This window comes from Quercus lobata, chromosome 8, assembly GCF_001633185.2.
Source record: "Quercus lobata isolate SW786 chromosome 8, ValleyOak3.0 Primary Assembly, whole genome shotgun sequence".
NCBI classification, from domain to species: Eukaryota; Viridiplantae; Streptophyta; class Magnoliopsida; order Fagales; family Fagaceae; genus Quercus; species Quercus lobata.
In genome coordinates this window covers 19,751,152-19,777,238 of record NC_044911.1, presented here as the reverse complement: position 1 = coordinate 19,777,238, position 26,087 = coordinate 19,751,152, and the positions used below count along the sequence as shown (strand labels likewise).

General features: G+C 34.9%; 2 protein-coding genes across 2 annotated transcripts; one reads left to right on the top strand and one right to left on the bottom strand.

Annotated features, from left to right (window-relative positions):
* Nucleotides 1-11,192: 11,192 nt before the first annotated feature.
* LOC115954505 (stem-specific protein TSJT1-like) lies at nucleotides 11,193-13,723 on the top strand. Its single transcript, XM_031072371.1, has 4 exons — nucleotides 11,193-11,493; nucleotides 12,470-12,710; nucleotides 12,870-12,990; nucleotides 13,408-13,723. The coding sequence occupies exons 1-4, from the start codon at nucleotides 11,282-11,284 to the stop codon at nucleotides 13,599-13,601; spliced, it is 768 nt and encodes a 255-aa protein (XP_030928231.1). The 5' UTR covers nucleotides 11,193-11,281; the 3' UTR covers nucleotides 13,602-13,723.
* Nucleotides 13,724-16,219: 2,496 nt separating this feature from the next.
* LOC115958350 (ribosome biogenesis protein BRX1 homolog 1-like) lies at nucleotides 16,220-21,400 on the bottom strand. Its single transcript, XM_031076758.1, has 9 exons — nucleotides 21,251-21,400; nucleotides 20,789-21,001; nucleotides 20,544-20,685; nucleotides 19,907-19,985; nucleotides 19,592-19,716; nucleotides 18,668-18,769; nucleotides 17,023-17,073; nucleotides 16,840-16,938; nucleotides 16,220-16,702 (listed from the first exon to the last, which is right to left on the bottom strand). The coding sequence occupies exons 2-9, from the start codon at nucleotides 20,971-20,973 to the stop codon at nucleotides 16,571-16,573; spliced, it is 915 nt and encodes a 304-aa protein (XP_030932618.1). The 5' UTR covers nucleotides 20,974-21,001; nucleotides 21,251-21,400; the 3' UTR covers nucleotides 16,220-16,570.
* Between the last annotated feature and the right edge of the window lie 4,687 nt (nucleotides 21,401-26,087).

Below are 26,087 nucleotides of genomic sequence, written 5' to 3'. Positions count from 1 at the left end.
GGTACGAAATCGAGCAGCCAGATTTACGATCCTTAATGACGAACTCTACAAAAGGGGCTACTCCCAACCGTATCTGAGATGCGTTGAAAAGGAGGAAGCCAGGTACATCCTTGAAGAAGTACATGGGGGAATCTGCGGAGATCACACGGGGGCAAAGTCCCTCGTCAGGAAGATCATGAGAGCAGGCTACTTTTGGCCAACAATGCAACGAGACGCAGCTGATTTCGTGAGGACGTGTGACAGTTGCCAAAGATATGGGAATGTTCAAAGAATCCCCGGGGAAAAGATGACCACAATATCGTCTCCATGGCTATTCGCACAGTGGGGGATCGACATCGTGGGCCCCTTACCTCCGGGAAAGAGACAGGTGAAGTTCCTGCTCGTCGCCATCGACTACTTCACAAAATGGGTGGAGGCAGAAGCTCTGGCAACAATCACCGAAGCAAATGTACAAAATTTTGTTTGGAAAAATATTGTTTGCAGGTTCGGGATACCAAGGACGATCATATCAGACAACGGTTGTCAATTTGACAGCCAAAGCTTCAGGTCATTTTGCTCGAGCTTGGGCATCAAAAATAAGTACTCATCACCAGGTCATCCTTAGGCCAACGGACAGACGGAAGTAACCAACCGGACCTTGCTCAAGATCATCAAGTCCCGGTTGGTGGGGGCAAAAGGAATATGGCCTGAAGAACTGCCAAGCGTCTTGTGGGCATATAGGACGACAACACGGACACCAACTGAAGAAACACCGTTCAATCTGACATATGGCATAGAAGCAGTCATACCAGTCGAAGTTGGTCTCACAAGCTTAAGGAGAGAATTTTTTGACGAGCAAACCAATGACAGCCAATTGAAAGAAAACTTAGATAGTCTAGACGAGATTAGAGATCAGGCAGCTGAAAGAATGGCCAAGTACCAGCAAAAGATAGCCGAATATTACAATCAAAGAGTGAAGCTCAGAAGATTCAACATCGGTGACCTCGTCCTCAGAAAAGTCACCCCTGCAACAAAGGATCCAGCACATGGCAAATTGGGACCGTCCTGGGAAGGTCCCTACAGAGTTGTCCATTATTCGCGTCAGGGCAATTACCACCTGGAAGACTCCGAAGGAAAAAGGCTACCTCGTCCGTGGAACGTCGAACATCTAAAGAGGTATTACGAAAAGGAACTGTAAACTTCATTGTAAAACCAATTTGATACTTCTATCTTATGTAAGCAATTATTCGAATCATAAGTATCGTCCAGCCTTTCTTAAGTGTTATTGAGCAAATCATGCGCCACGGTTTTCAAAGAAAAGCAAAAATGAGATCGTCGCTAAAAAGCTTAATGACAATAAAATTCCTTAAATGGATGCACATCGTCGCCAAAAAGCTCACTGACGATAAAATTCCTTAAATGAATGTACATCGTCCCTAAAAAGCTTAATAACGATAAAATTCCTTAAATGGATGTACATCGTCGCTAAAAAGCTTAATGACGATAAAATTCCTTAAATGGATGTACATCGTCGCCAAAAAGCTCACTGACGATAAAATTCTTTAAATGGATGTACATCGTCCACAAAAAGCTTAATGACAGTAAAATTCTTTTAATGGAATTATATCGTCTCTAAAAAACTTAATGACGACTAAAATCCCTCCACGGGATACACGCCGTCTCAAAAGGTAAAATTCCTTAAGCGGATATACAAAGCAAGAGGATCAAACTCCTCAAGATGACCAACACGACCTCGTCCATGCAGGACGTCCAAAAAGTCAGTAAATGAGGAAACCTTTCTAAAACCCCTAGGAAAGGACAAAAATCCTCGCACAACTCATGCAATCAGCAAAAATAAACACACAGACATATATATCCAAAAATCAAACACAGAGTTAAATTATTCTGAAGACAAAAATAGGGAGGGCCCCAAAAACAGGAGGGGCATCCAAACATTAGTTGTTCTTAACTTAGTACAAAAAAAAAAAGGAGAGAAGAAATTTTCTTTAAGCAGAGTCAAGTTGTAGGGGCAACGTCATCGTCCTGAGTAGCCTGAGATGGTTCACCACCAACAGACGCCACTGCCTGGTTCGCTTCGTCCTCCTCAATCTCCTTGTCGATGGCCTCAAAGTCTAGATCTTCAAGGTTCACACCAGGACCATGCTTGAGCAAGTACCTCCGCAGCAGCTCAAACCCCTTGAAGTACCACTGGAAGAGGATGGTGTTATACTCTTCCGTGGACTGGAAGGCAGTAACGGCCTTGGCCACAGCAACCTTCATCTTTTGGGCGGCTGCAGCCAGGAGTTCGTCCTTCTGCTTCAAAGATTGCCTCTCAGCGTCCAACTGCTCCGTCAGTACTCGAACCTGCTCCTTGGAGACGTTGAGGGAATCCATGGTCATGATCAAATCCTTCCGCAGGCCTGAAGCCTCAATCTCCAAAGCTTCCACCTTCGAGTTGGCCACGACGGCCTTCTCTTCGTTCGCTAAATACTGCGTGGTGATGTACATGGTCTCCCCCAACACCTATGGACAAGAACAGAGTTATTAAAAATTAGCACAATCAAAAGCAACCAAAATGGTGAAGCAATTAGACACGAAGAAAAAGACAAGAAGTATGATGGGTCACCTGCACGAGCTTATGAACGTGACGGCTCACCATCTCGTGCGAAGGAATGCTCATGACTTCCCTCATCTCACCAGGGGTAAAAAGCTCGTTGGCACGGTCCATGGCCGTCCCAGCGTCCGACCAAACGCTGGCACCGACCTTCTCTTTCCCCTTATTAGCAGCCTTCTGCTTCGTCAAAGGACGAGCCACCTCCTCAATCGAAATGCCAGGAGATGCAGCCAGACCCTCGTCCAGATCAAGGGTAGGTGTGGACGATCCTCTCTCCACCACCTCTTTCCCCTTCTCTTTTTCTTTATCTGTGATTCTCATCCTTTTCTGGCCTATGCTAGAAAGGGGCTCATTCTTTTTGCCCTTAATTTTGTCATACATCTCTTTGTTAAACTTCGACGTCATTTCTACACAAAAGAGATCAAGGACGAATAAAAGAGGGGTAAGGACGAATAAAAAGAATGCAGATAAACACGAAGAAAAGAGATGATTTGAAGTACAACTTACGTTTTCTCTCTTCACGGTCGAGGGCACTGAGTAAATAGAGGGAAGGTTCTGGTCCCAGACAGTGACGAGCTAAGGTACGTGGATCAATCAGCTCACCAAAATCTTCAATCGTCCTTGCGTACTTGGTCGCAGCCTGCACTCGCTCTACAAATTTGGCCTCAAGCTCTGGACGATCTTTCACTGCAAAGGACGACATCAATAAAAAAATATAAAAAAATAAAAAATAAAAAAAGGGCCAACAACATTGGGGTAAACGCACCAATCAAAGGGGTCTCCCATCGTCACAGCAACCTAGGTACGTTCCCCCACAGATCATCAGGAAATGTTTCCCAACCGTCCCCAGATACGAAGAAGTATCTTGACTTCCAGTAGCGAAAGGACGACGGAAGGTCAACTACCAGACGAGCCTTCCTATTCCAGTGTACGAACTCATAGTACCCAAATTCTCTGGACTCTTTCAGACGATACAGATGGACGAACTCATTAACTGAGATCATATCCCCGTCAGCAATGGTCGTCCAAATCACCATACAACTAATTACTATTCTCCAGGAGTTAGGCATAAGTTGCCCCGGTGCAAGGTTAAAATGGTAAAGAAGCTCCATTATGAACGGATGGACGGGAAATCGAAGGCCACACGAAAAAGCAGCCTCGTAAAAGCAAACTTCTCCGTGGGCAAAAGCGCAAGCCTTTTCGCCCTTCTTGGGTAGACGAACCTTAGTTCCCTCTGGAAATTGGAATCTGTCCTTAAATTTACTAAAAACCTCAACTTTCAAGGAGCAATTTTCCTTGAGGGCATGAAATTGATGGACTGTCGCTGGAGCAGGAGAATGGGAGGACGAGGGAGCACAGGAAAGCGCGGTGGTCGTTGCATCGATCCCGGCCTCTTCCTCAACCACGTTTGAGGACGAACCCCTCTCTAAATCACCTAACCCTTCTTCTAAACCCATATTTTCCTCTCTTAGGAGCCCTCTAATAGACCGAAACCAAGCTTGAGACTCTAACAAAAAAGGGTATAAAACATCCAACGCCGAACCTAACCCGGTACCCTTACTAACAAATTCCTCAACTAATGGGTACGAACCGGCAAGCGAAGGCGCACCCAATAGGTCACCGGAAAGCTCTACCAAGGAACCTAAGCGGGCAAGGAGAAAAGCTACGGAAGGGAAGTTACGCCTAACTTCGAAATTATCCACCATTAAAGAAAAAAGAGAAAACTAACACCACCACTCAGTAAGAAGAGAGAATAGTACAGAGAGGAAAAGGAACTTAAGTGACACAAATGCAAGGAAAAACCAGAAAGGAAAGAAAAGCGTAAATGGGGGTGGGCGTACCTGGAAGTTAGGGAGAAAACTGAGGAGGTGAGGAGCAAAATACGCGTAGGAGAGATCGACCGCACAGAGAATGGGGAAATGGAGAAAGGAAAAACCAAAAAATCAAAGGACTCTACCTTGGAAAGTGCGGGAAAACTGAAAAGGCACTCACCGGAAACGAGGCACTCCCACCAATAGAAATCAAACACGTGGCACTGAGAAGAGCCACAGCCGCCACTACGCAATCAATGCGGAGCAGAACTCCAAGCGCCATAACTGAAAAAAATAAATAAATCAAAAATAATGATAATAACAATCTTTTCATATTCCTATAATCGTCCAGGAAATGGACGACCATGGAATAGGGGGGCAGCTAATATGCCCGACCAAAATGGTAATCGTCCATACACTGCAGGATAGGGACGACCTTACTAAAATCGTCCAGAGGGAAAAGGTCGTCTCTCAAAGACCTGGACACTCGTTCCCACTCTTCGCGAAACCGTTACAAGACATTAATAAACCTTCAGACCGTTGGGGATGGCAGCTCATCATTAACACCCAGCAAGGGCGTTACCAGGCAAGATTAAAGCCTCCATCAAGACTCCACCAACGGTTAGAAGAAATCACCTGCAAGCACACATATATAAAGATTGAACCCCAAAAGGGGTGGGGTAAGAAAAACACTCTAACACTTGATTCTCATTGCTCTCTTTTGACAATCTTTCTGACTTTGGCATCGGAGACCTTTTTGCAGGCACAACGCCGGCGAACTATTTCCTTTATTTCGTCCACGAGTTGCAGAAGATTGGATTGGTGAGGGACGACTTCCATCTGGACGATCATAATAATCTGACGATCAGTTCGTCATCAGACTACATAAAGGGTTGAAGGAGATTCCTCCCAACTTTAGAAGTTGATATCCCAAACAGAATTTTTTTCTATTGTGCTTGTAATTTGCAAGGGTCCCAGAATTGAAATCATGAAGCGTGCTTCACGGGCTGACAATAGTGTCGAAATTGCCAGTTTGGCCCACTACTATAAGGCCTCTTTACTAAGTCCATTATCTACAAAAATGGCATTTGTTTCTATTCTAGCTTGGGCTTTTCTCATGTAAAACAGCAACAAACCTCAAGGGACCAAGTTTCTTAACACGACCACTGGTACACATTTATACATAAGTCAGGATCACATAATTAATGCACCAAGGATGATACAGACCTGAAAGTATCTAAAACCTTTTTTTTTTTTTTTTTTTTTTTTTGGAGAAACTCTAAAAAAATATAGACTTTTTGTATAGACTTGAGTATCTAAAAAACATAGTGAAGATAGACTTTTTGTACCACATTTCTAGAGGAATTCTATAGGCTATTGTCCAACGCTCGTTGTCTTATGCATGTATGAAGTAGCAAGGATTTCAAGCTATATATGTTTCGAAGTTCTCAAGAATTTAAGATGAAGAATCAACTCTCTGATTTACAAAATTTCTGGTTGTAAGAAATGCAAGTGATTGCCATAGTGGAAAAAAATAATAATAATAAAATAAAATAAAACTTTTTTTTAATTTTTTTTAAAGTTTATTTTATGGGAGAGAAATGCGAACTAACTAATAATCAAGTTTATAACCCTAAACTGCAGAACATCTTATCAGAGTTGTAAAACCCAAACATTATAAGCCAGGCTTCAGCCCACAAGTTATACAATTGTCTAATTACTGGTAAAGCCTTATAGGCCTAATGTAAGCTGTTAATATTATTGGTCTACAAACTTTTGTCACTTCAGGCCAACCTTCTTCTATTCTCTTTTCCAGCCCAAGGAGAGGAGCAGTAAGCCTGATTCAAACCAGGCCTATATTATTATAATATTTATTAAGAGTGATACAGATTTTAAATAATAGAATAACATAATCTAATTTATCAAATACACTATTGTAATTTCACTTACTAATATAATCACCTAATGGCATAAATCAAGATAAATTCAACACATAACTTGATAAATTAATACAAACTAAATCAAGATTAATTTCATAATAAAATCAAATATCATAGTTTACTTATAAAATTTAACAAAAATGAATAAAAATTAATTATGTCCTTCCTTCCATGATTGTTAGCTTTTATAAGAAGTTTGGTTTTCATCCTTAATCCATTAAAAACAAATCGTTTTTCATCCTTAAACTTTTGCAATCGTTACACTTTTTATGTCCTTCCATGTATGCCCATTAGTTTTTATCTTATGTGACTTACCTAGAAGAAAGCTTATGTGCTATGATTCTTTAGCATTAGGTGATATGACTGGGACACATTATTTCTAATATTTAAGTATGCTTGTAGCCTTTAAAGTTTGAGGTTATTTTCACTTTGGCCCTTCATATTTAATTTAGTTTTCTTTTTTTTCCCTACATGTTTGATTCTGGTTTTTATTTGGCCCTTCATGAAAATGAAAATTTTGAAATATAAATGGTCAATATAAAAATGAATCAAACATAAAGGTCCAAAATGAAAATTTGAAACATAAATAATGGCCAAATTGAAAATAATTCCACCAAAAAAAATCAAACCAAAAGTTCTAGGTTAGGGGTTAGACTGCCATTGATTCATAGGATGACAAAAGTTGCATCCAAATTTCTAAACCAAACTAACAATAGGATAAATTCTCTCCATGTTCTCCATAATTCATGCAAAATGCGTCCTCAGCATATAGTTATAGCTCAACCAATAAGATTGGCTTTTCATTGATGGCCTTTTCGTTTCTTTCTCAAATGCTATAAATTATATGTTGATCTTTTCTAATTTGTTTTCAAACGCTGTGAATCCTTAATATGGGAATTGTTGTTTATATTAATTATATATTACCAAAATCACCGATGGGCTATTTTCTATTTTGATTAGTCAAAGTAATAAAAGAGAATTTATCTCTAATTTAATCTCATTAAAAAAAGATGTCAAATGCAATAGATTCTTACATTATTTATAGGCCGTCATATCTGGCCAAAATTGAAGAAACAGAGGAAAAGCTATACAGTTTTGTCTTCTCATCCTTAAGCAGCAACAAATTATTCTTCTTTTGAGAAGTAATATATATGATATATCTCCATTGTGGGTTTAAGAAAGTAGTATTTGTGAGTTTTTTTAATCCTAAAAGTAGTGTAAAATTAGAAGAGTATACAACGTAGTGGTTGGATTTGCTTTATCTTGGCAATAGTATGCAAAATTGTTAGTCTATTACACCAAAAAATTCCATAGATGGTGCGTATCATCTTGTAACATTGAAAATAAATTGTTACTATCACTCTCAAGACAATACGTCATCTACTTGAATTTTTCAATGTAATAGACCAACAATTTTGTACTCCTGTCCTTGGGATATAAAAAGTCCAGCAGTAAGTTGTATTTCTTACAAGTCTACAAAGTGAAAAGCTCTGTTTCTCAACAAAAAAAAAAAAAAAAGTGAAAAGCTCTTAAAGACTACAAAAAAGTAAAGTATTTAGCAAAATTGTTGTGGAGGGAATAAGTTTAAGGATCGGCTGTTGGATTGTAAAGGCCACAAAAAATGTTCTTCTTAAAGAATATGCTCAACAGATCATATTTATATGGGGTGAAGCGAAGCCTTTACATTTATTTCATATTTTAAACCAAATTCAAGAATGTCTGTATGTTTAAAGCTTATAGTTAAGTTTCCTTGATTTTTGAGTAGAGTTATGATGTGCTTTCGTGTTAGAATTTCTTTTTTTTTTTTTTTTTTTTTTTTTTAGTAACAAACACACTCAGACAAACAAAGGAGAGAGAAAGATATTCTAACCATGTGAGCATTTTTATGCTCATTGAACTGAGTATCTAATGGGAGAAAAAGAAACAAATTTTGAAGCTAATAAGAAGTAAAAATGACATAAATATTAAATTTTATGAACCTTATATGCCATCAAAATTATATATATATATATATATATATAACTCTAAGTGTCTAAATAATATTAAACAACTCAATAACTTTTTATTGAATTTATATTTTGAAAATTCCATAGATTACATGTTTTATATTTTTTTAACATATATATAAATTTTCATATTAGTTGGATATTTTTTACCATTCGATCCATAAATTCATCTTTTATGGATTATTTTAAATTACAAAAACTTAAATTTGAACAATTAATTAATAATATGACTATTAATTTATAATTATCTTAAAATTTTATAAGAATGAAAAAATATATATAATAAATTTATCAAAATTTACATTCAATTAAAAAATTCTTGATGGTCAAAAGGCTGACAGATTGGAAGCAAGGGATGGGTCAAAAATGAAATGGCTAGCAGCACTATCACATTGCATCATGAGGTGGGCGTCCATCAAAGAAAAAACAGGAAGCCAATGTCATATCACATATCCATCTTGTTCTTATTTTGCTAAAGTGATAAACCTCCCCTAGCTATCTTCAAAATTTGGCCAAGAATGACAATCCCACTATTGTTACCCACAGAATACTCAAAATACAATGGTTATGGCCTGTAGTATGGGCGCTGAGCTGACTCTATCTCTGCCGCCTTTGCCAGTTTTCGATAAGACCAGTACCCAGCCATACCAAACCATATATATCCCAAATGCAAGTTGTTGTCAATTTACTACACTGATTTAATTTATTTGCTTCCAGATAATATATAATAAATAATACAATTTTTTGGCACACATGTGACATGTGAGTTTGATTAGTACGAGTGTACGACCGATTATTAAAGAAAATTGTCAAGTGTTTTTTTCTTTTTCTTTTTTTGAGAAAAAATTGTCAATTGTATTTATATGAATATTGAACACCTCTTACTCTTAGTTATGTCCGTTGATTTTGATTTTTAATTTAAATTTATATATATAAATTAAATGTAGTAATGATGCAGATAGATTACAAGTGTAGAGTATCTATATTTAATTATGTAAAATAAAATAATTTATTATGATATCTTTTATTGACACAAATTTTTTTAGTGGTCTCAAGAGTCTTATAGTTCAGCTAATATTTTTTTGTGTTTTCAAAAAAATAAGAAAAGAATCTAGGGTTTAAATCTTCCACCCATATATTGATGTATCCAAAAAATATATCCTTTATCATCCAGTCATTTTAAGGTATCGTTTGGATTGTGTCTACATGTCCAAATTTTAGCGTTTTGCGGTTTTATTTTTACTAGTGCCTCTTGCACTATTCATGGGACATGAATAGTGCATTAAGGTAAATAAACAGTATTTTCATTTGTGAATAAAAACCAGAAATTATTTTTTTATTATTTTCAGTTTTCAGCAAAATAAGTGGTATCTAAACGCACCATAAAATACCAATTTTACCTTGTGTAGACTTGAAATGAAGAAAAAAAAAAGTTTTAAAAACCTAAATTTATGATGAAAACGTAATATCACCCAAATTTATAATATCCTTTTTACATGGTTTTTGGTATTAAATGAAGGTTAATTATATTTTGACACAAAAGTTTTTTTCACAAAAGTTTGTTTCTCTAATTAGTGTTCCTCCATTATAATACTATCAAATTATTTAAGGGAAAAAAGAAAAAGAAAAAGGATAAGATAAGAAGACGTTAAAGAAAACCACTAAAAGATGTGAGAATAAAACCTCCCTAAAAAAATTAAAACAAAGAAACCAACAACTGTACCAAAAAATTAGTCAAAAGAGAAACAAACAAATATTTGTCGTACTCGGAAAAAAAATTAAAATAAGAAGGATAGTGATAGCACTTGGCCTCTTTGATTATTGACATCAGTAATTCTAGTAACAAAAAATAATTATTATAATTTTCATCACAAATATATAAGAAAATAAAGTTATATATATATATAAACCGAATCTTGGTATAAACCGAATTTGACTTTTAGTTGAATTCATAATACTATGATACATATTTAAGTTTTTTACTCCTCATAATTTTACACATAATTATTTTAATATATATATTTAATTAAATTTAAATTCAATTCCATAATTAAACCATGTATTAAAATCTTGGTATATTATATTTTCTTTAAATAGTTAAAATTTAAATATATGATTGATGACATAAGTCACATAACTATTAATCATCTTAAAATTTTGTAGACAGAATATAAGAAAAAAAAAATCTAATCATGAATTTATCAAAAAACAAATTTGAGTAATATAACATTATTATAATTATTAAAAAAAAAAAAAGTTTGCTAAATTATTTTATCACTATCAGGGTATCTCTCTCTTGCCCCCCTCCACGAGAGTGGCCAGGTTTGGCTTCCAACGCCTGTGGGACTCAGGCATGTAGATTTTAGAGGCAGAGATATCGAGCCATAGAGGGTAAATATTATTATGTCTATGTTATCACTTATCAATTGGGAATCCATACATTATTTACCAGACAAATAAACAAAAATGATTAAGTGGGTGACAGGAGTCGTCACAAGACTTCTTTTTTTTTTTTTTTTTTTTTTTTTTTTGATGAACCGTCACAAGACTTCTTGTTCTTCTTCTTTTGAGTAGGTAAGAACTTAAAAAAATGATACTAATAAAGTTAAATGACAAACATGTTACTACTACTTCATCTTGAGGTGAATATATTATATATTATCTTCCGTAAAACCAAAATAAATAAAAGACAAAAAAAGATAAGAATATCTCGGAATAGGAGAATCCTTATCCATCAATCATCATAGATGAGTCAGACTAAAACCCCGCCCACCATATAAGAAAAATCTGCCACCTTAACAGCACCCTTTTATGTCATAAAGGTAACAATATAAATAAGACAAAGGACCCTCCATGATTATCTCTTCCTCACATTATTCCATTATAACAACAAAATTGTAGTTTCTTCTACAGAAAAGAAAATAAAAAGACATGTTGGCTATATTTCACAAGGCTTTTGCTCACCCACCTGAGGAGCTTCATAGTCCTTCATCTTACAATAGTACTAAGAGGCCTAAGCTTCCTGAGGAAACTCTCAATGAGTTCCTTTCTCATCATCCTCATAAAACTTTCTCCATGACCTTTGGTGATGCAGCTGTGCTTGCTTATGTTCTGCCTGACCGCCCTTACTCACTTCATCAAAGGTAATCTCTCTCTCTCTCTCCAAGTATGTGGAATTTATAATTAATTGTGTATGACCATTTGTTAAAAGGGTCAGTTAACAAGTGGTGTAAGGTTGAGTTTTTTATTGCATTCAACTAGCTTTTAGGGACTCGATGAACTTCTCAATGAGATCCACTCGATTCTTCCTTAGTAAGTATAATCGACCACCTGTTAAAATATTCCTTAAGCAAGATGAGATCTAAAAATACAACACTCAAATGTCTGCCTATATATAATGACAGTCCTTGTTATAGTTTTACACACAATACAATACAGAGATTTTTAGTCTTGTCACTATTAAATGTTTTCACTTTTCAAATTTTCTTTAGGACTAAATTCACCCTTTTTATATCGGTTTATATTTTTGGAACACGCGGTAGTTTATCATAATATTAGAATATATATTACCGAATTTTGGTTCATAGGTAAAGGAAAGTGTTAGAATTTAAATTTATCATTTTCTATCGGTGTACGCTTTTGTAACAGGTGATAATTTATCATTAGGTGACATTATGATCTTGGTTTTTATTCTAATTTTTTATTTTGATAACCAACTGAGAAAAGACTTTATTAAAGCACAAAAGCAACACACAAAGAAATTCTAGGCCTTCTCCTTCTCAATAACATTTGCAAAAACAGAGGGAGAAGCACCCAATACAAAACAACTAGAGAAATTGTTACTTAGAGACCAAGTAGCTAACACACGAGCAGCTCTATTAGGATTCTCTAGGGGTCCACTAAAACTAAATTTTACTGGTTGAGGAAGACAGTTTTTAAGGTATCCTGAGTTAGAACTGTTACCCTCCAAGGGTCTGCAATGCTAGGTTTTGTAAGAGCTTCCACACATATCTTGGAAATTCTAATGGTTTTTATTCTAATTATTTAAAAGAGCTCATATTGTATTTATAGTATGCATGTATAAGAAAAATAAAGGGTTTGGTTTTTGGGTGATTGCAGGTTGTTCTGTGGATTGGAAGATATATATTGCCTCTTCTTGGGGAGCTTGAAAAACCTTTGTTCACTGAATAAGCAGTATGGTCTATCAAAGGGCGCTAATGAGGCCATGTTTGTGATCGAGGCATATCGTACACTTCGAGACCGGGGTCCATACCCGGCTGACCAAGTTGTCAAGGATCTTGAAGGGAGCTTTGCCTTTGTTGTCTATGATAGTAAGGCTGGAACTGTCTTTGCTGCACTGGTAATATATTATGAGTTATAATGATAGTCAAATACTTGTTATTACACACTCCTCCTACAAACACAGTCACGTGGACAGAAATCAAGTTTTAAAAATACAATTTCAAAAGGAAGTGTGTATAGAGAATTTTCACAAATGTTCATAATGGAATGGTTGCAGGGTTCTGATGGTGGAGTTAAGCTGTACTGGGGCATTTCAGCTGATGGCTCTGTAGTGATTTCTGATGATTTGGAGGTCATAAAAGCCGGCTGTGCCAAATCATATGCTCCTTTCCCAACAGGTACTTTAGGTCATTTTGGTCATACATACTATTGTAACTTCCTGTCTGTAGTGTCACTTTCACTTTCTTAACTTCATAAATAGTTTTCAAAAAAAAAAAAAAAAACTTCATAAATCATGTTAATAATTGTGAATAAAATCGTGAAAAATTGAGTGAATATATTGTTGCATTTAAAAGTATGTATCACCATCACTTTACAACTTTCCAAAAAAAAAAAAAAAATCACATTTTTCAAAATATAATTGCATTTTTACATAATATTATCACATTTTTTTAAAATATAATTGTCACTTTTATACGATAAACAAAATTACTTTAATCGGATGAATATATATATATATATATATAGTAATGTAAACCATCATAATATCATGCGAAAAGATAGCATGGTCCTCACATGTATGGTGGTGTGTGCAGGGTGTATGTTCCACAGTGGGGGAGGAGGATTGATGAGCTTTGAGCATCCAATGAACAAGCTGAAGGCAATGCCAAGGATAGACAGTGAAGGGGCCATGTGTGGGGCCAGTTTCAAGGTTGATAAGTACACAAGGGTCAACAGCATTCCTCGTGTTGGAAGTGAAGCTAATTGGAGCCTTTCCGACTCTCAATAGCTTAGCTGCTGAATCATATGTATATATATAAATATATATATATATATTCATGTTGTGTGTCTGTCTCTCTCACCATAACTAAAGTCTTAAACCACTGGTTTTGGGGCATTTTGTGACAAAAATTGTTGTTTCTTTATTAACTCTTTTTTGAAAAATATCACAATTTTAATATATATATATATATATATATGATTTTAAAAGTCTTATATGACTTTAAAAAATATGGTATTTTTCAAATAAGTTATTAAAAAATAGCAGTTTTTGTTTTTTTACAAAAGCCCCACACTAGACTAGCCTTTTTTTTCTATGCTTTTTTTTTTTTTCTTTCTTTCTTACCTTTGCTTCTCTCCACGAATGAATGAATTTAATTTTCGAATGCTCTTCAAAAATGCTCTCTCTCTCTCTCTCTCTCTCTCTGTATGCTAAGGGTGACATTTTAAACAGGCCTGAAAATCCAAAAAAAAAGAAGACAAAAACAAAGTGAAACTAGTAAATAATAATAAAGAAATAAATCCCAAAAGTAAATTAAATAAAAACAAATGTGATGGATGAGTGGATGAATAGTTTTTTTCATTTTTTTTTTGTGGCTTTATTATAAATAAATAAATAAATAAGGTCAAACAGAAACCTTGTTGGGTATATTGCTTCTTATATAGTATCAACCGAAGATTGTAGAACAACAAAGGGAATAGAAGAAAACCGACATGAAAAAGCAGACCACTCATTTTTGGGTCACGATCGAAATACACCGATTCAGCTAAAGCTGTAACTTGCATTGGGTGGGCCATCTGACTGAGCACAGCACATACAGCCTGCTGACCTCATTTCTATTTTTTTTTTACTTAGCTAGGCAAAGCGCAAGCTATGTTAATGTTCCTTGTCTACCTGAAAGCATCACAAGTTATATTGGCCAAAATAAGACATGTAAGGTACACCTGATTTTCATGACTTACATGGTTCAAATCAGGCATGATTGGCAGAACAAATTAACCCAAATAGTTGAGTGAAAGTACTTTGTGGAAGATACTGCCTATCAAACTCCATTCTGGAAAGCATTCTACATGGTCTAGTGGCAAGAAAAACAGGGATGAATGTTAATAATTAACGAAATGATTCAGTTTGACTCCAAAGTTGAACACAACTTAGTTCCTCTAGTCTTCCTTACAGTACCTAATTGGCCATCTTTTATAATTGTTTCTGTTTCATACTTCCATTCACCCCACTACTCTTTTGGGAAGAAAATAATGGCTTTAGCTTCTTCACAAGCTCTAGTTAGTACACAACCGAATCTGGTTACAAATATCATTAGTATTTGCAGCTCAGGTCTGACTGAAATCTGCTAATTCCAACCGAATCTGGTTACAAATATCATTAGTGCTGTAGAAGCACGTAGACCAGTAATCATGGCATTGAAAAGTCCACATTGTGTAAATTTATTCACAATTTTTTCCCACGAACGATCGAGTGCCTTTTTGGCAGTGGCTTGCTGAAACTGTTTTTGGTAAGGACCGTCAGCAACGCCTACTTTAAACTCATTTTGGATATGGTTCCAAGTCCAACACACGCTAATGCAATCACGCATTTTAAACCATGCAAAACAAGAAATGACACAATATTCCACAAGAACATTATGATTCAAACTATAAATTTAGTGCACAGTTTTGATAATGCTCATTCTTACTGCAAATTGAAATGAGATGACACAATGAATCAGTGGATTATGTTTCCTGAAACCATGTAATGCCAAGAAACAGGATTCTATGACGCAATGAATCAGGAGATTATGTTTCCTGAAACCTTGCAATGCCAAGAAACAGGATTCTATCTGTTCTGCTTTGAATTTACAGGTTAACAGTATCACACAGTTGCAAAGCAGAGGCACTTAGACAACTATCCAAGAACATTTATGTTTGATCTGTAGCCACTTCAGGTCCATCCTTACCTTCCTCAGCTTTCAAAGCTAGGCCAGCAGGTAGAATCGACAAGCCAGCATAGCTTGGTTAGTGTCATAGTTGAGGACATATCACGCTGTGGTAGCAGAATTTAGCCTTTCAAAAGATACATAGAAATAGAGACTTGTAAAAGCTGCCTATGCCATGCTGTCATGGCATGTGCAGGGTCGATGTTACAAAACATGACTACAAATATTTGATATGACTACATAGGCAGACACTAATCCTGAGCTGAAAGATCTACGTCCTGTTAACTCCAGTTGGCTTGGTTCGGCAGAACTTTATTGGCAACATTTCTATTTTTCAAGGTGTTACTTTCTACATTAACAAATATTTCTGGTAAAGCCAACAAAATGGCGTTACAGAGGGCATCTACTGACTACTGGGGTGACAATTTTTTAAAATTCGTATGTTATAATGGAAAGAAGGAAACTCCACTCCTTTAACAAAGTAATATGTTGCAAAGCCGCTCAATAATTGTTATATTACCTTTAGTCAGAGCTAAACTACTCCATCAATCTCACAACCCTCTTCACTTCTAACTTCATGGTAGACATTTATTCACCAAGGATGTGTCACAGATTCCCTCAACATGAATTTACAGAAAAGTAATTTTTAAAATGATAAGCCATAAATCTAGGAAATAATAATTAACCCATTGATGAAAGCTATGAAGCACTACCAACATTATACATTTCCAATGGAAAGAAAGCATAGATGAGATTTTAAACCTTTCAAAAATGATATGATATGTGGAAGATCACACATCAATGATACATGCATCTATTGGTTTGGGACACAAAATAGGAAAAAATAAGAGATCCTAACAAACAGAAGCAAGAAAATATAGATGATGCAAAAACAAGCCCCAAGTTGAATACATAAGCTTATCAGTTGAGGGGCAATCCAAAAAGAAAGGCACAAGCTGTTAACCAAAATCTGCCACTTTAAGCTGGATACAAGATGGCAAGGAAATTCTGTTTGGTATTACCAAAAATGTCAAGGCCTTCAAAAGTATTACTCTTTCCACATATCTGCAAACTCATCAGGCTCCAGTGGATTAGATAACTCATGCATCTTCCTCCTTGTCTTTGCTTTGACTTTCTTTGCAAACTTTCCAGCCTTTTTCCTTTTCTCCAATGCGCGAATCTGGAAGCAAAAAAATGAGAAGCATAATGCACAATTATTAAGAAGAAATTTAAACGATAAAAGAGAAAATAAATAAATAAAGAAACAAAACAAAAAAGTTCAAACGCTAGAGTCCAGGATGAAAGATCAATGAATACCTGATTTGGTGATACAAAAAATGGATTCTCATACAGTGTAGGGCCTCCAAAGCTGCCACCAAATATCTTGATAGGGTTCAAGCAGAATCGTGGACCAACCTATACACAAGTGTATTCAGTGTTAAAACTACCATCACAAGTATCTTATAAAGCACATAATTTAAGAAGCAAATCTCTACTAACCTCAATAAGGGTCATTTTCTCTCGATCCTCTCTAGGCCCTTTATCTGATATCTGCATTATAAGAAGCAGAAAATAAGCATTGATATTATTAGTAACAATCTTCAAATAAGAGACAGCTCTGGCACAATAATCCAAAGACACAATACAACACGGTATTAGAGAACGCTCTATTAAATTATTCTTCTTCTTTTTAAAACTAATATGAATATTTTTTTAGAAAATAGAACCCCAGTATACAGAAAAAATATAAAGGATTTCCCTAAAAATAAAAATGGATTGCATCACGGAATATGCCAAAATTCAGCACTAATGAACCAGTTGTATTTTTTGGCATGGGAGGAGGGGGTGTCGTGTTCCTGCTTCTTTCACTTAATTGACTTCTCCAGGAGAATCTTCAAAGTTTTTATTTTATTTTATCTTCTTTTTATTTTTTTCTGAAGACCATAGTTACTGCTGGAAAATTATAAATGTATTATTATCACCTTGTATTGCTATAGCTGGTGATTTAGGAATTTACAAAAGCAAGATTGCAAAAATCACAAGATAAATGAATTATGTCATTAACAGCATTAATTAATTCCTTCTTAGAGTATACCTCAAAAACTAACCCTTAGAGAGGACATAACTCCTGACCAACAATTTATCAGCATAAACATCACTATGATCTTGTGGCATCATGCAAGACATCTTATCAACAGCAGTTAAACTGACAACGATATCAACAGCAGTTAATCTAAAAATTAACCCTACATGGTGACTGGTAATTAACGGACTGTTTTGGAATTGAGGAGGCAATATTTTAAGACGCTGTTTAACTGGATTCTGGTTTCAGGGACTCAATCGAAGAGGACAGTGAGCACAATGTCAACTCCTATAAAGACTTCAAAAATAAGTACTTCAACTTCAACATGTTGAGCTCTTGGCCCTCAAAGCACCTCGCATTCTGTTCTCGTCAGAGACACCACATGAGACACAATAAAACCACTGACCATAGTCCCCCATTGCCTCTCCTCCCATACCTCCCTAGCCAACTCATTAAAAGTTCCTAAACTGAAAACAGCATCACCCAAGAAACACTGAACAAACATAATATCATGGGCCACAGTTCACAAGCCACCACACAATATAGGAATAAATGATTCACATCCTCAAATCAAGAGCACCATTCCAAGAGTCGTACCAAAGAAAGAAAGCCTCCCTTGGTGGAGTACGAGTTTTCCATATAATCTTCCTTCTTTCCTAAAACCTCAAATCAAGCTCTTTTTTTCCCTATCAAAACCCTAACCACATACTTTCTTCTACCAAATAGCCATCAAATAACTCTTTTTTTATTCCTAAGTTACACACTCAACCAATAGTTGGAGAAAGTTGACTTGATGAGATCCAAGGTTGACTTGATGTTGAAAGTGGAGGGATGAAACTGACAAAATTAATATGTGAGGAACTAAATTGAACTTTTCCCCAATAATTGGCAGAGCAAATTAGTAATTTAACCTAAAATATTTTTTATATAATATCTATCCCAATGTAAATATATGATAGGACAAAGGCAGAACCAATCTTTGAATTTTAAATTATTGCCTTCATTATGAATCCTTCTGCATAATTTTATATCAAATTAATAGGAATTTACATTTCAACCAACCTGGTAATTCCGGAACCATATGTGGTCATCAACAATGGAGAAAACAAACACATGATCATGATAAGGCTTAGATTTCCTGTGTTCCTTTGGTGTTCCAAATATCTGGAAAGGTGAACAAAGAATATGTCAGTATTATGTCCCACCCCAAAAAAAAAAAAAAAAAACAATAAATAAACTGTAAAAGAGTAGTATCATAAAATGACAAAGTTAAGAAACAATAATATTGATCAGAAACAAACTTAATTTATTATATAGGTCCCAATTAAAAATCCAATTTATAGCAATACTGGGTCCACATTCAAAACAAAACATTTTATGTAATTAGGCACACAAGCATGAGGTCAAGCCTTGGTGCAATGGCAAGTGCCTTCCACCAAAGAGGGATAGGTTGCAAGTTCAAGTCTAGGAATCAACCTCTCAAAAAACAATTTGAGTTAAGGTTTCCTACCAATAACCCATCCTAGACGGCCCCACAAAAGTGAGAGCTTTGTGCAGTAGGTATGACCTCTAGGCACAAGCAACAAGCACGTTCCCTCAACATCTCAAAATCCAAGAGAAATGAGCCAAAATATTGTAGTAACAAACTCTCCGTGGGTAATTTGAGAAAAGAATGTGAAAAATCAAATAACAACAATCATCTGTCCAAATTATTTTGATGGCTTCATGATGCTGGTTAGTACCATTTTTTGAAAGCTACCATGTATATCAAGATATAGTACATAAGGAGCTGCAGTGGCACCTTGCATCACAAAAGCAAATATCATACGGATTTGATTTTTAGATTTGCCTTTTCTCTGGGCAGATTGAATTTCAAAATGTCATTTATAAATTAATTTGACAGTGAGAAATTGACGGTTTCTTCCATATGAAAAATTAGATTAAAAAAAAATTATCGCTTCATGTAAGGAAGCAAAACCTCAATACCTGTATTATCATCTCCTTCAAAAGTTTCCAATGTGCATCTTTATCAAAATTGTTTGAGAAAGTCAAAATAGGACGAGACCCTTTTAGATGATTTCCAGTAAGCTTCAATTCCTCCATTGTGTACACTGGAAATGAAAAGGAAAAAAAATACATTGATAGCCCATACTTTTCTAAATTTCTATGAAAAGAAAAATTAAACATATTTTTTAGGATGAAATTAATTGATCTGCAGTCCTTCAATTATGGGTAAAGATTATTTCTATCAGGCATTAATACATAACAACCATGTAGTTAGAAACCAAAAGAGAAGCTCACCGGCATTAACTAAAAATTTGACAGATGGCCCATTGGGACATTTTGCCATCCATAGATAAAGATCTTTATGTTTCCGGCACTGAAAAAGAAAAGGGGTATTCATCCACACATGATAACTGAAATACAGAAGAGTAAAGCTTTAAATTTTAACAAGGTCTATAAATCTATCCAAAAATTAATCTTATGATATGGACTTCGCTGGGTTTAGCCCAATGGGGAGTTGGATTTGTTGGCTTGTTGAAAAGAAAGCTTTAGTAAACACCGAAGTGCTGATTTATTGGGGGGCAGTTCCTTTACATGTGAACTGGACCACTTGGAGAAAATGGAACCAATGTAAATTTGAAGGGGTTGAACGCTCAACATTGGATTTGAAATTTCTTCTCTTATGCACTGTGTATGATTGGATGCCTGCTTTGAGTGGTCATTCATTTTCCAATTTGGAAGAGTTCTTAGATATTTGTAATGTTCACTGATATTTTGTAGCTACCCTAATACACCTCCTATGTACATGGGGTGCATTGATTGTCTTCATTTCAATAAAAGTTTACTACTTATCAAAAAATATGTAATCTTACGATAAACCCAATTCAAAAAATAACATACCAATGTAATCACCAAAACAAGTAAAAAAAATCACCTCAAAAAACAGACAAGAAGAGCAACTCCGTAGCTCAACCAGCTCATTCATAGTGGCGCCTTTAGTAGCCTTCGACTCAACCTTGTTATCCTTCTTACAGTGTGGCAAGATAGAAACCATATTCAACATCAAATGACGGTACCTACACACCACAGCGCAGACGGAATCAATATACTAGTGAAACCAAAAAACACAATTCACATAACAAGGGGTGTGCAATTTGCAAAGGAAACTAGATTTTCGACCTGTAGTTAATGCGGCGCGAGCAAGTGATAAGAACCTTCTCTTTGTTCCTGAAAACTTTAGAATCAGTCTCTTCGTCCGGTACTTGACTCTTGTCTTTCCAACCCAAGAGCGTCCTCTTGGGTCTCTCTGGAATCTCTTCAGGTTCCACCACCTCAGCCTCAATTTGTTTTCTCTTCTTTCCCATTGATTTTTCTTGCAATTATAATTATTCTCTATAGACAACAAAACATTCACAACAAGCAAAAATTGTCAACATTTCTCACAAAAAGTAATGAAATTGAAGCATATTATAACAAAAGCATCAATACCCAGAAAGAATTATGATCAAAAAAAGCTAAAACAACATGCTAGGAAGAGTTTGGGATTCAAAGAAAAAAATCAAATTTTTTTTCATCAAATTGTGTCCTAGGACTAGGAAGTGTTTTCTAACACATAATTTCTATCAAGTTGAAGAGTAGAACCTCCTTTCCACTGCCACCGGACTCTGAAATCAAGCGCGGCTGTCCTTAGAGAGAGAGAGAGACAAAAACCCTTCTGTTATGAGCAGAATAAGCCCTAAAACCCTAATGGCCGAGGAGATGGAATCTTCTGCGGGTTTGGATCAGGCTCATGCGCTTTTATTTCAATGGCTCAGGCTTGTCTTTTTTTTTCTTTTCTTTTCGTTTTTTTGGGTGAGCAATGGGCTCGGTAATGGGCCCAAACACACACCTACACCCAAAAAAAAAAATTTCTACTTTTGGGATATATTTTTTACTTATGACATTTTTTTTTTTTTTTTTGAGAAAGTTTTACTTATGACATTGACTCTTATAATAATTATTTTTTTATCATTGATTTTAGGTTTTTGGTATAAGCAAATAATCAAATCTCAAATATCTTATTTGACTATTAAAAATTTTGCCAATTGAGCTAAGTTTAATTACCAACCAAACCTAAAGAAAATCGATGATTATTCACTCACACTTGATAGGATATGTCATTTGTATACATCACTCATTTAAAATTTGTAATGTACATACATCACATGTTCAATTATAAATATTGTAAGGACGGTACAATAATATCGCTTTTGAAATAAATAAAAAAACATTTGACTAATAAGAAAAATGCTCTAGTCACACTAGATGTTTATGTAAAATTCAAGTTTTATCCATAGTTTTTTTTTTTTTTTTTTTCAATGGGAAGTCAAGTCTTATCCATCATGTTTTTGTCATGTGATGCATTATAAATAATTAACATGATATTTTTAAAGAATTTTGAATATTTCTGTGATTAAAATTTATTACTAAAAGTTTCAAAATTGTAAGATGGTTTTTAATATTTACTATAAATTATTTTATTCATTTATCTTATTTTTTTGGTTTCGAAAAAATTTTTAGTCTCACTCTATGTGCTTTCAATCACGTGATCAAAAGTAATTTTTGTTTATTTCATTTTTTTATCTGTTTTATTTTTTAATTTCAATTATAGTATTGAAATTTTTTCTTTGATTTATATACAATTTTTTATAATATGTGTGTTGTATGAGTATAATACCACTATACACACACAACAGCTCAAATGAATATCAATAGATGAAAATTCCAATTCCTATAAAGTTTTCTAAATTTTTTTAAGTTTTTCAAATATATTTTAGAAAATCTTGTATCTTGCATTTTTCTGGATATTTTGAAGAGTAAGACCATTCACATCAATATATATAAAAATTTCTATTTATTTTAACCTAAGAACCAACTTTTTCTATTTTAACATAACCACTTTTCAAAACTACCCACATCAGTTTATCTATTCTACACTTGATTCTATTTAAATAATTTTTTTATTCTTTTTTATTATTAATTTAATCTCTCTCTCTCTCTCTCTCTCTCTCTCTCTCTCATCCCAAACCACAAACACTCACATAGTTTTCCTCATTTCATCCATTCACACAAAGTCACCTTCGCTCTTTCTCTTAAGAATTTCCCTCATATTCTCTCTCTCCTTTGAGCTCTCTCTTACATTGAGCCATGACCTCCACCTCTCTATTCCTCATCGGATCGCTACTCTCCTTTTTGAAACGATCATTCAAAGCAACAGAGGCAACAACGGCATACTTGGTGTCAGTGACAATTTGGGTTTGATTTTGGGTTTGGGTTGATGGGATTTCTATTGAAGGTTTGATTTTGGGTTTTCCATTGATGGGTTTGGGTTGATTTTTTATTTGATTTTCCATTGATTTTGGATTTGATTTTCCTTTGATTTTGGGTTGATTTTGTGATTGGATTATCGTGTAATATAATGGGTTGTGGTGGTGATGGTGGGTGCATTTATAGAGAAATTATGTGTTGTTTAAACAGAGAGAGAGAGAGAGAGAGAGAGAGAGAGAGAATAAAATATTTAGAGGGAGAGGTGAGGGGAAGAGACACAAACATAGAAGTGAGTGAGAAAGAGAAAAATTGATAATATATCAAAGACAAAACTACATTAATCGTGTATATTTTACACGATTATTGTAGCAATTATGTAAGTTTACACAATTTTAGCTTAACCAATGTGAGAGAATTTTGGGACTAAATGTGTAAAATTAGACACATTTTCTATTTTACATTCAGTGATGTAAATGCTCTAACTCCTCTCTTAATTAATTATTCTCTTAATAATATATTTTTAGTACATTTTAAATTAAATATGTTAAAACTCAAAATATCTGAAGATGAATAAAGATATGAGTTATAATAAAATTTGTTAAAGAAAGAGTTACTTGTATGTAAGTTAGATTAAATAAATTAAGAGAAGTTTTCTAAATTAATAAATAACATGTAGGTTATGTGAAGGGTTGGAAGACTATATATATGGCTATGCTATGGACTAATTTCATATCAAGAGTGAATGAAGAGAAATAGTTAAAAGCAAAAAGTATTGTGTGGGAAAGTGAATTCAATAATATTCCTAAATACTTGAGAGATTTCAGGCCAAAGAAAAGTCTTATGGTGGAGTTTTGGGCTTGAACACTTTGTGCAGAAGCTGTTCTAGCCATACAACATTTGTTGGGCTGTTGTATCCTGGGAGAGACAAATCAGAGAAGGTCTGCACCGGTTACAAAGATTATCCAACCAAGGGTTTGAATCTCCTTAAAGAAAGCGAGTGTCGTGCCTCAGTCCAAATAGTGTTGTGTAATTCATCTCTTCAAATTAATAATATTCAGCGTATTATTCAGTTTCTCTTTGTGTTGTTTCCATTATTATTATGTTTGCACCAACAATTTTAAGAAGATTCAACACATGGAGCCTACACAAGAGAAACCAAATGAGCCTATTGGAGATCTCAACAAGCCCTTTCGCTTTAAGGGAGCCCACTTCAAGAGGTGGAAAGGAAAGGTCCTCTTTTACTTGAGTCTTCTCAAAGTTGCCTACATCCTCACTGACAAAAATCCATCAAAGGTTTCTACCAATGAGATGAGTAAGGAAGAATTTAGTCTCTATCAAGAAAAAATAGATAAGTATACAAAAGATGAATATAATTGTCGCTCTTATCTTTTGAATTGTCTTGCCAATCATTTTTATGATTATTATGATACAACTTACAATTCTGCCAAGAAAATTTGGAAAGCTTTACAAAGCAAGTATGATACCAAGGAGGCTGATGCAAAGAAGTATGCTGCTAGTAGATTTTTCAGTTACCAAATGGTGGATGGAAAATCGGTGGTGGATCAAGCACAAGACTTCCAAATGATTGTGGCAGAATTGAGATCCAAAGGCATAAAGATTGGAGACAATTTGGTAGTATCTGGCATAATTGATAAATTACCACAATCTTGGAGGGAGTTCCAAAAGACTTTGCGGCACAAACAAAGGAGACATCCTTGGAGACTTTGATCACATGCATTCGTGTGGAGGAGGAGGCTAGAGGACAAGATGCACTCATGACACAAGAGAGCAATGGTAATTCCACCACAAAGGTAAACCTTATTTCAGCTAATAATAATATGCCCAAAAATTATTTTTCTAAAAATGGTCAATTAAAGCCTAAAAAGAAAGCTTTTAAAAATAATAATTGACCTCAAGAAAGGGGAAACCCGAATAAAAATTACAATAAGAACCAAGGACCCCCTTCACAAGATCAATTTAATAGATCATGTTTTGTCTGTGGCAAGAGTGGGCATATTGCTCGATTTTGCAAATTTCGGAAACATGAATCTGTCCTGCAAGCTAACATAACCGAAGAGCCTTTAGTGGCTATGATTATAGACATTAATATGGTGCAATATGTTGAAGGGTGGTGGGCAGATTCTGGTGCTAATAGGCACGTTTGTAATGACAAAAATTGGTTCAAATTGTACACTCCTTTTGAAGAAGAAAAAACCGTTATGCTTGGTGACTCTAGTAAAACCAAGGTTCTTGGGAGTGGTAAGGTTGAATTGAAATTCACTTCTGGACGTGTGCTAACATTGAAAGATGTTATTTATACTCTATCCATGAGGAAGAATTTGATGTCAAGTTTTTTGCTTAACAAGGCTAGCTTCAAGCAAACTATGGAATCTAATAATTATGTAATTACTAAAAAGGGATTATTTGTGGGCAAGGGTTATACTTGTGATGGAATGTTTAAATTGAATGTTGAGAATAATAAAGCGTCTACCAGTTCAATTTATATACTTTCTTCTATTAATGTTTGGCATGCTCGTTTGTGTCATATAAATAGTAGATATGTGGGAATCATGAGTAGTTTAGGATTAATTCTGAGACTGTCAAAAGATTTTGAAAAATGTGAAACTTGTAGTCAAGCTAAGATTACAAAATAGCCTCATAAAAGTGTTGTAAGAAATACCAAATTGCTTGAGTTAATTCACTCCAATTTTATGTGAATTTGAGGGAATTTTAACTCGTGGAGGAAATAGATATATTATCACTTTTATTGATGATTTCTCAAAATATACAACTATTTATTTGTTGAAAAATAAAAGTGATGCTTTTGAAAAATTTCAAGATTTTTTAAAAGAAGATGAAAATCAATTCGATAGAAAAATAAAAAGAATAAGAAGTGATAGAGGCCGCGAGTATGAATTAAGCGCATTCAACTTATTTGTTCAGTCTTTGGGAATTATCCATGAAACTACTGCACCATATTCACCTGCTTCTAATGGTGTGGCTGAAAGAAAAAATAGAATTTTAATTGAGTTAACAAATGTCATGTTAATTGAATCTGGTGCACCTTTACATTTTTGGGGTGAAGCTATTTTAACTGCATGTCATGTTTTAAATAGGGTGCCACATAAAAAATCACATACCACACCTTTTGAGATGTGGAAAGGACATAAGC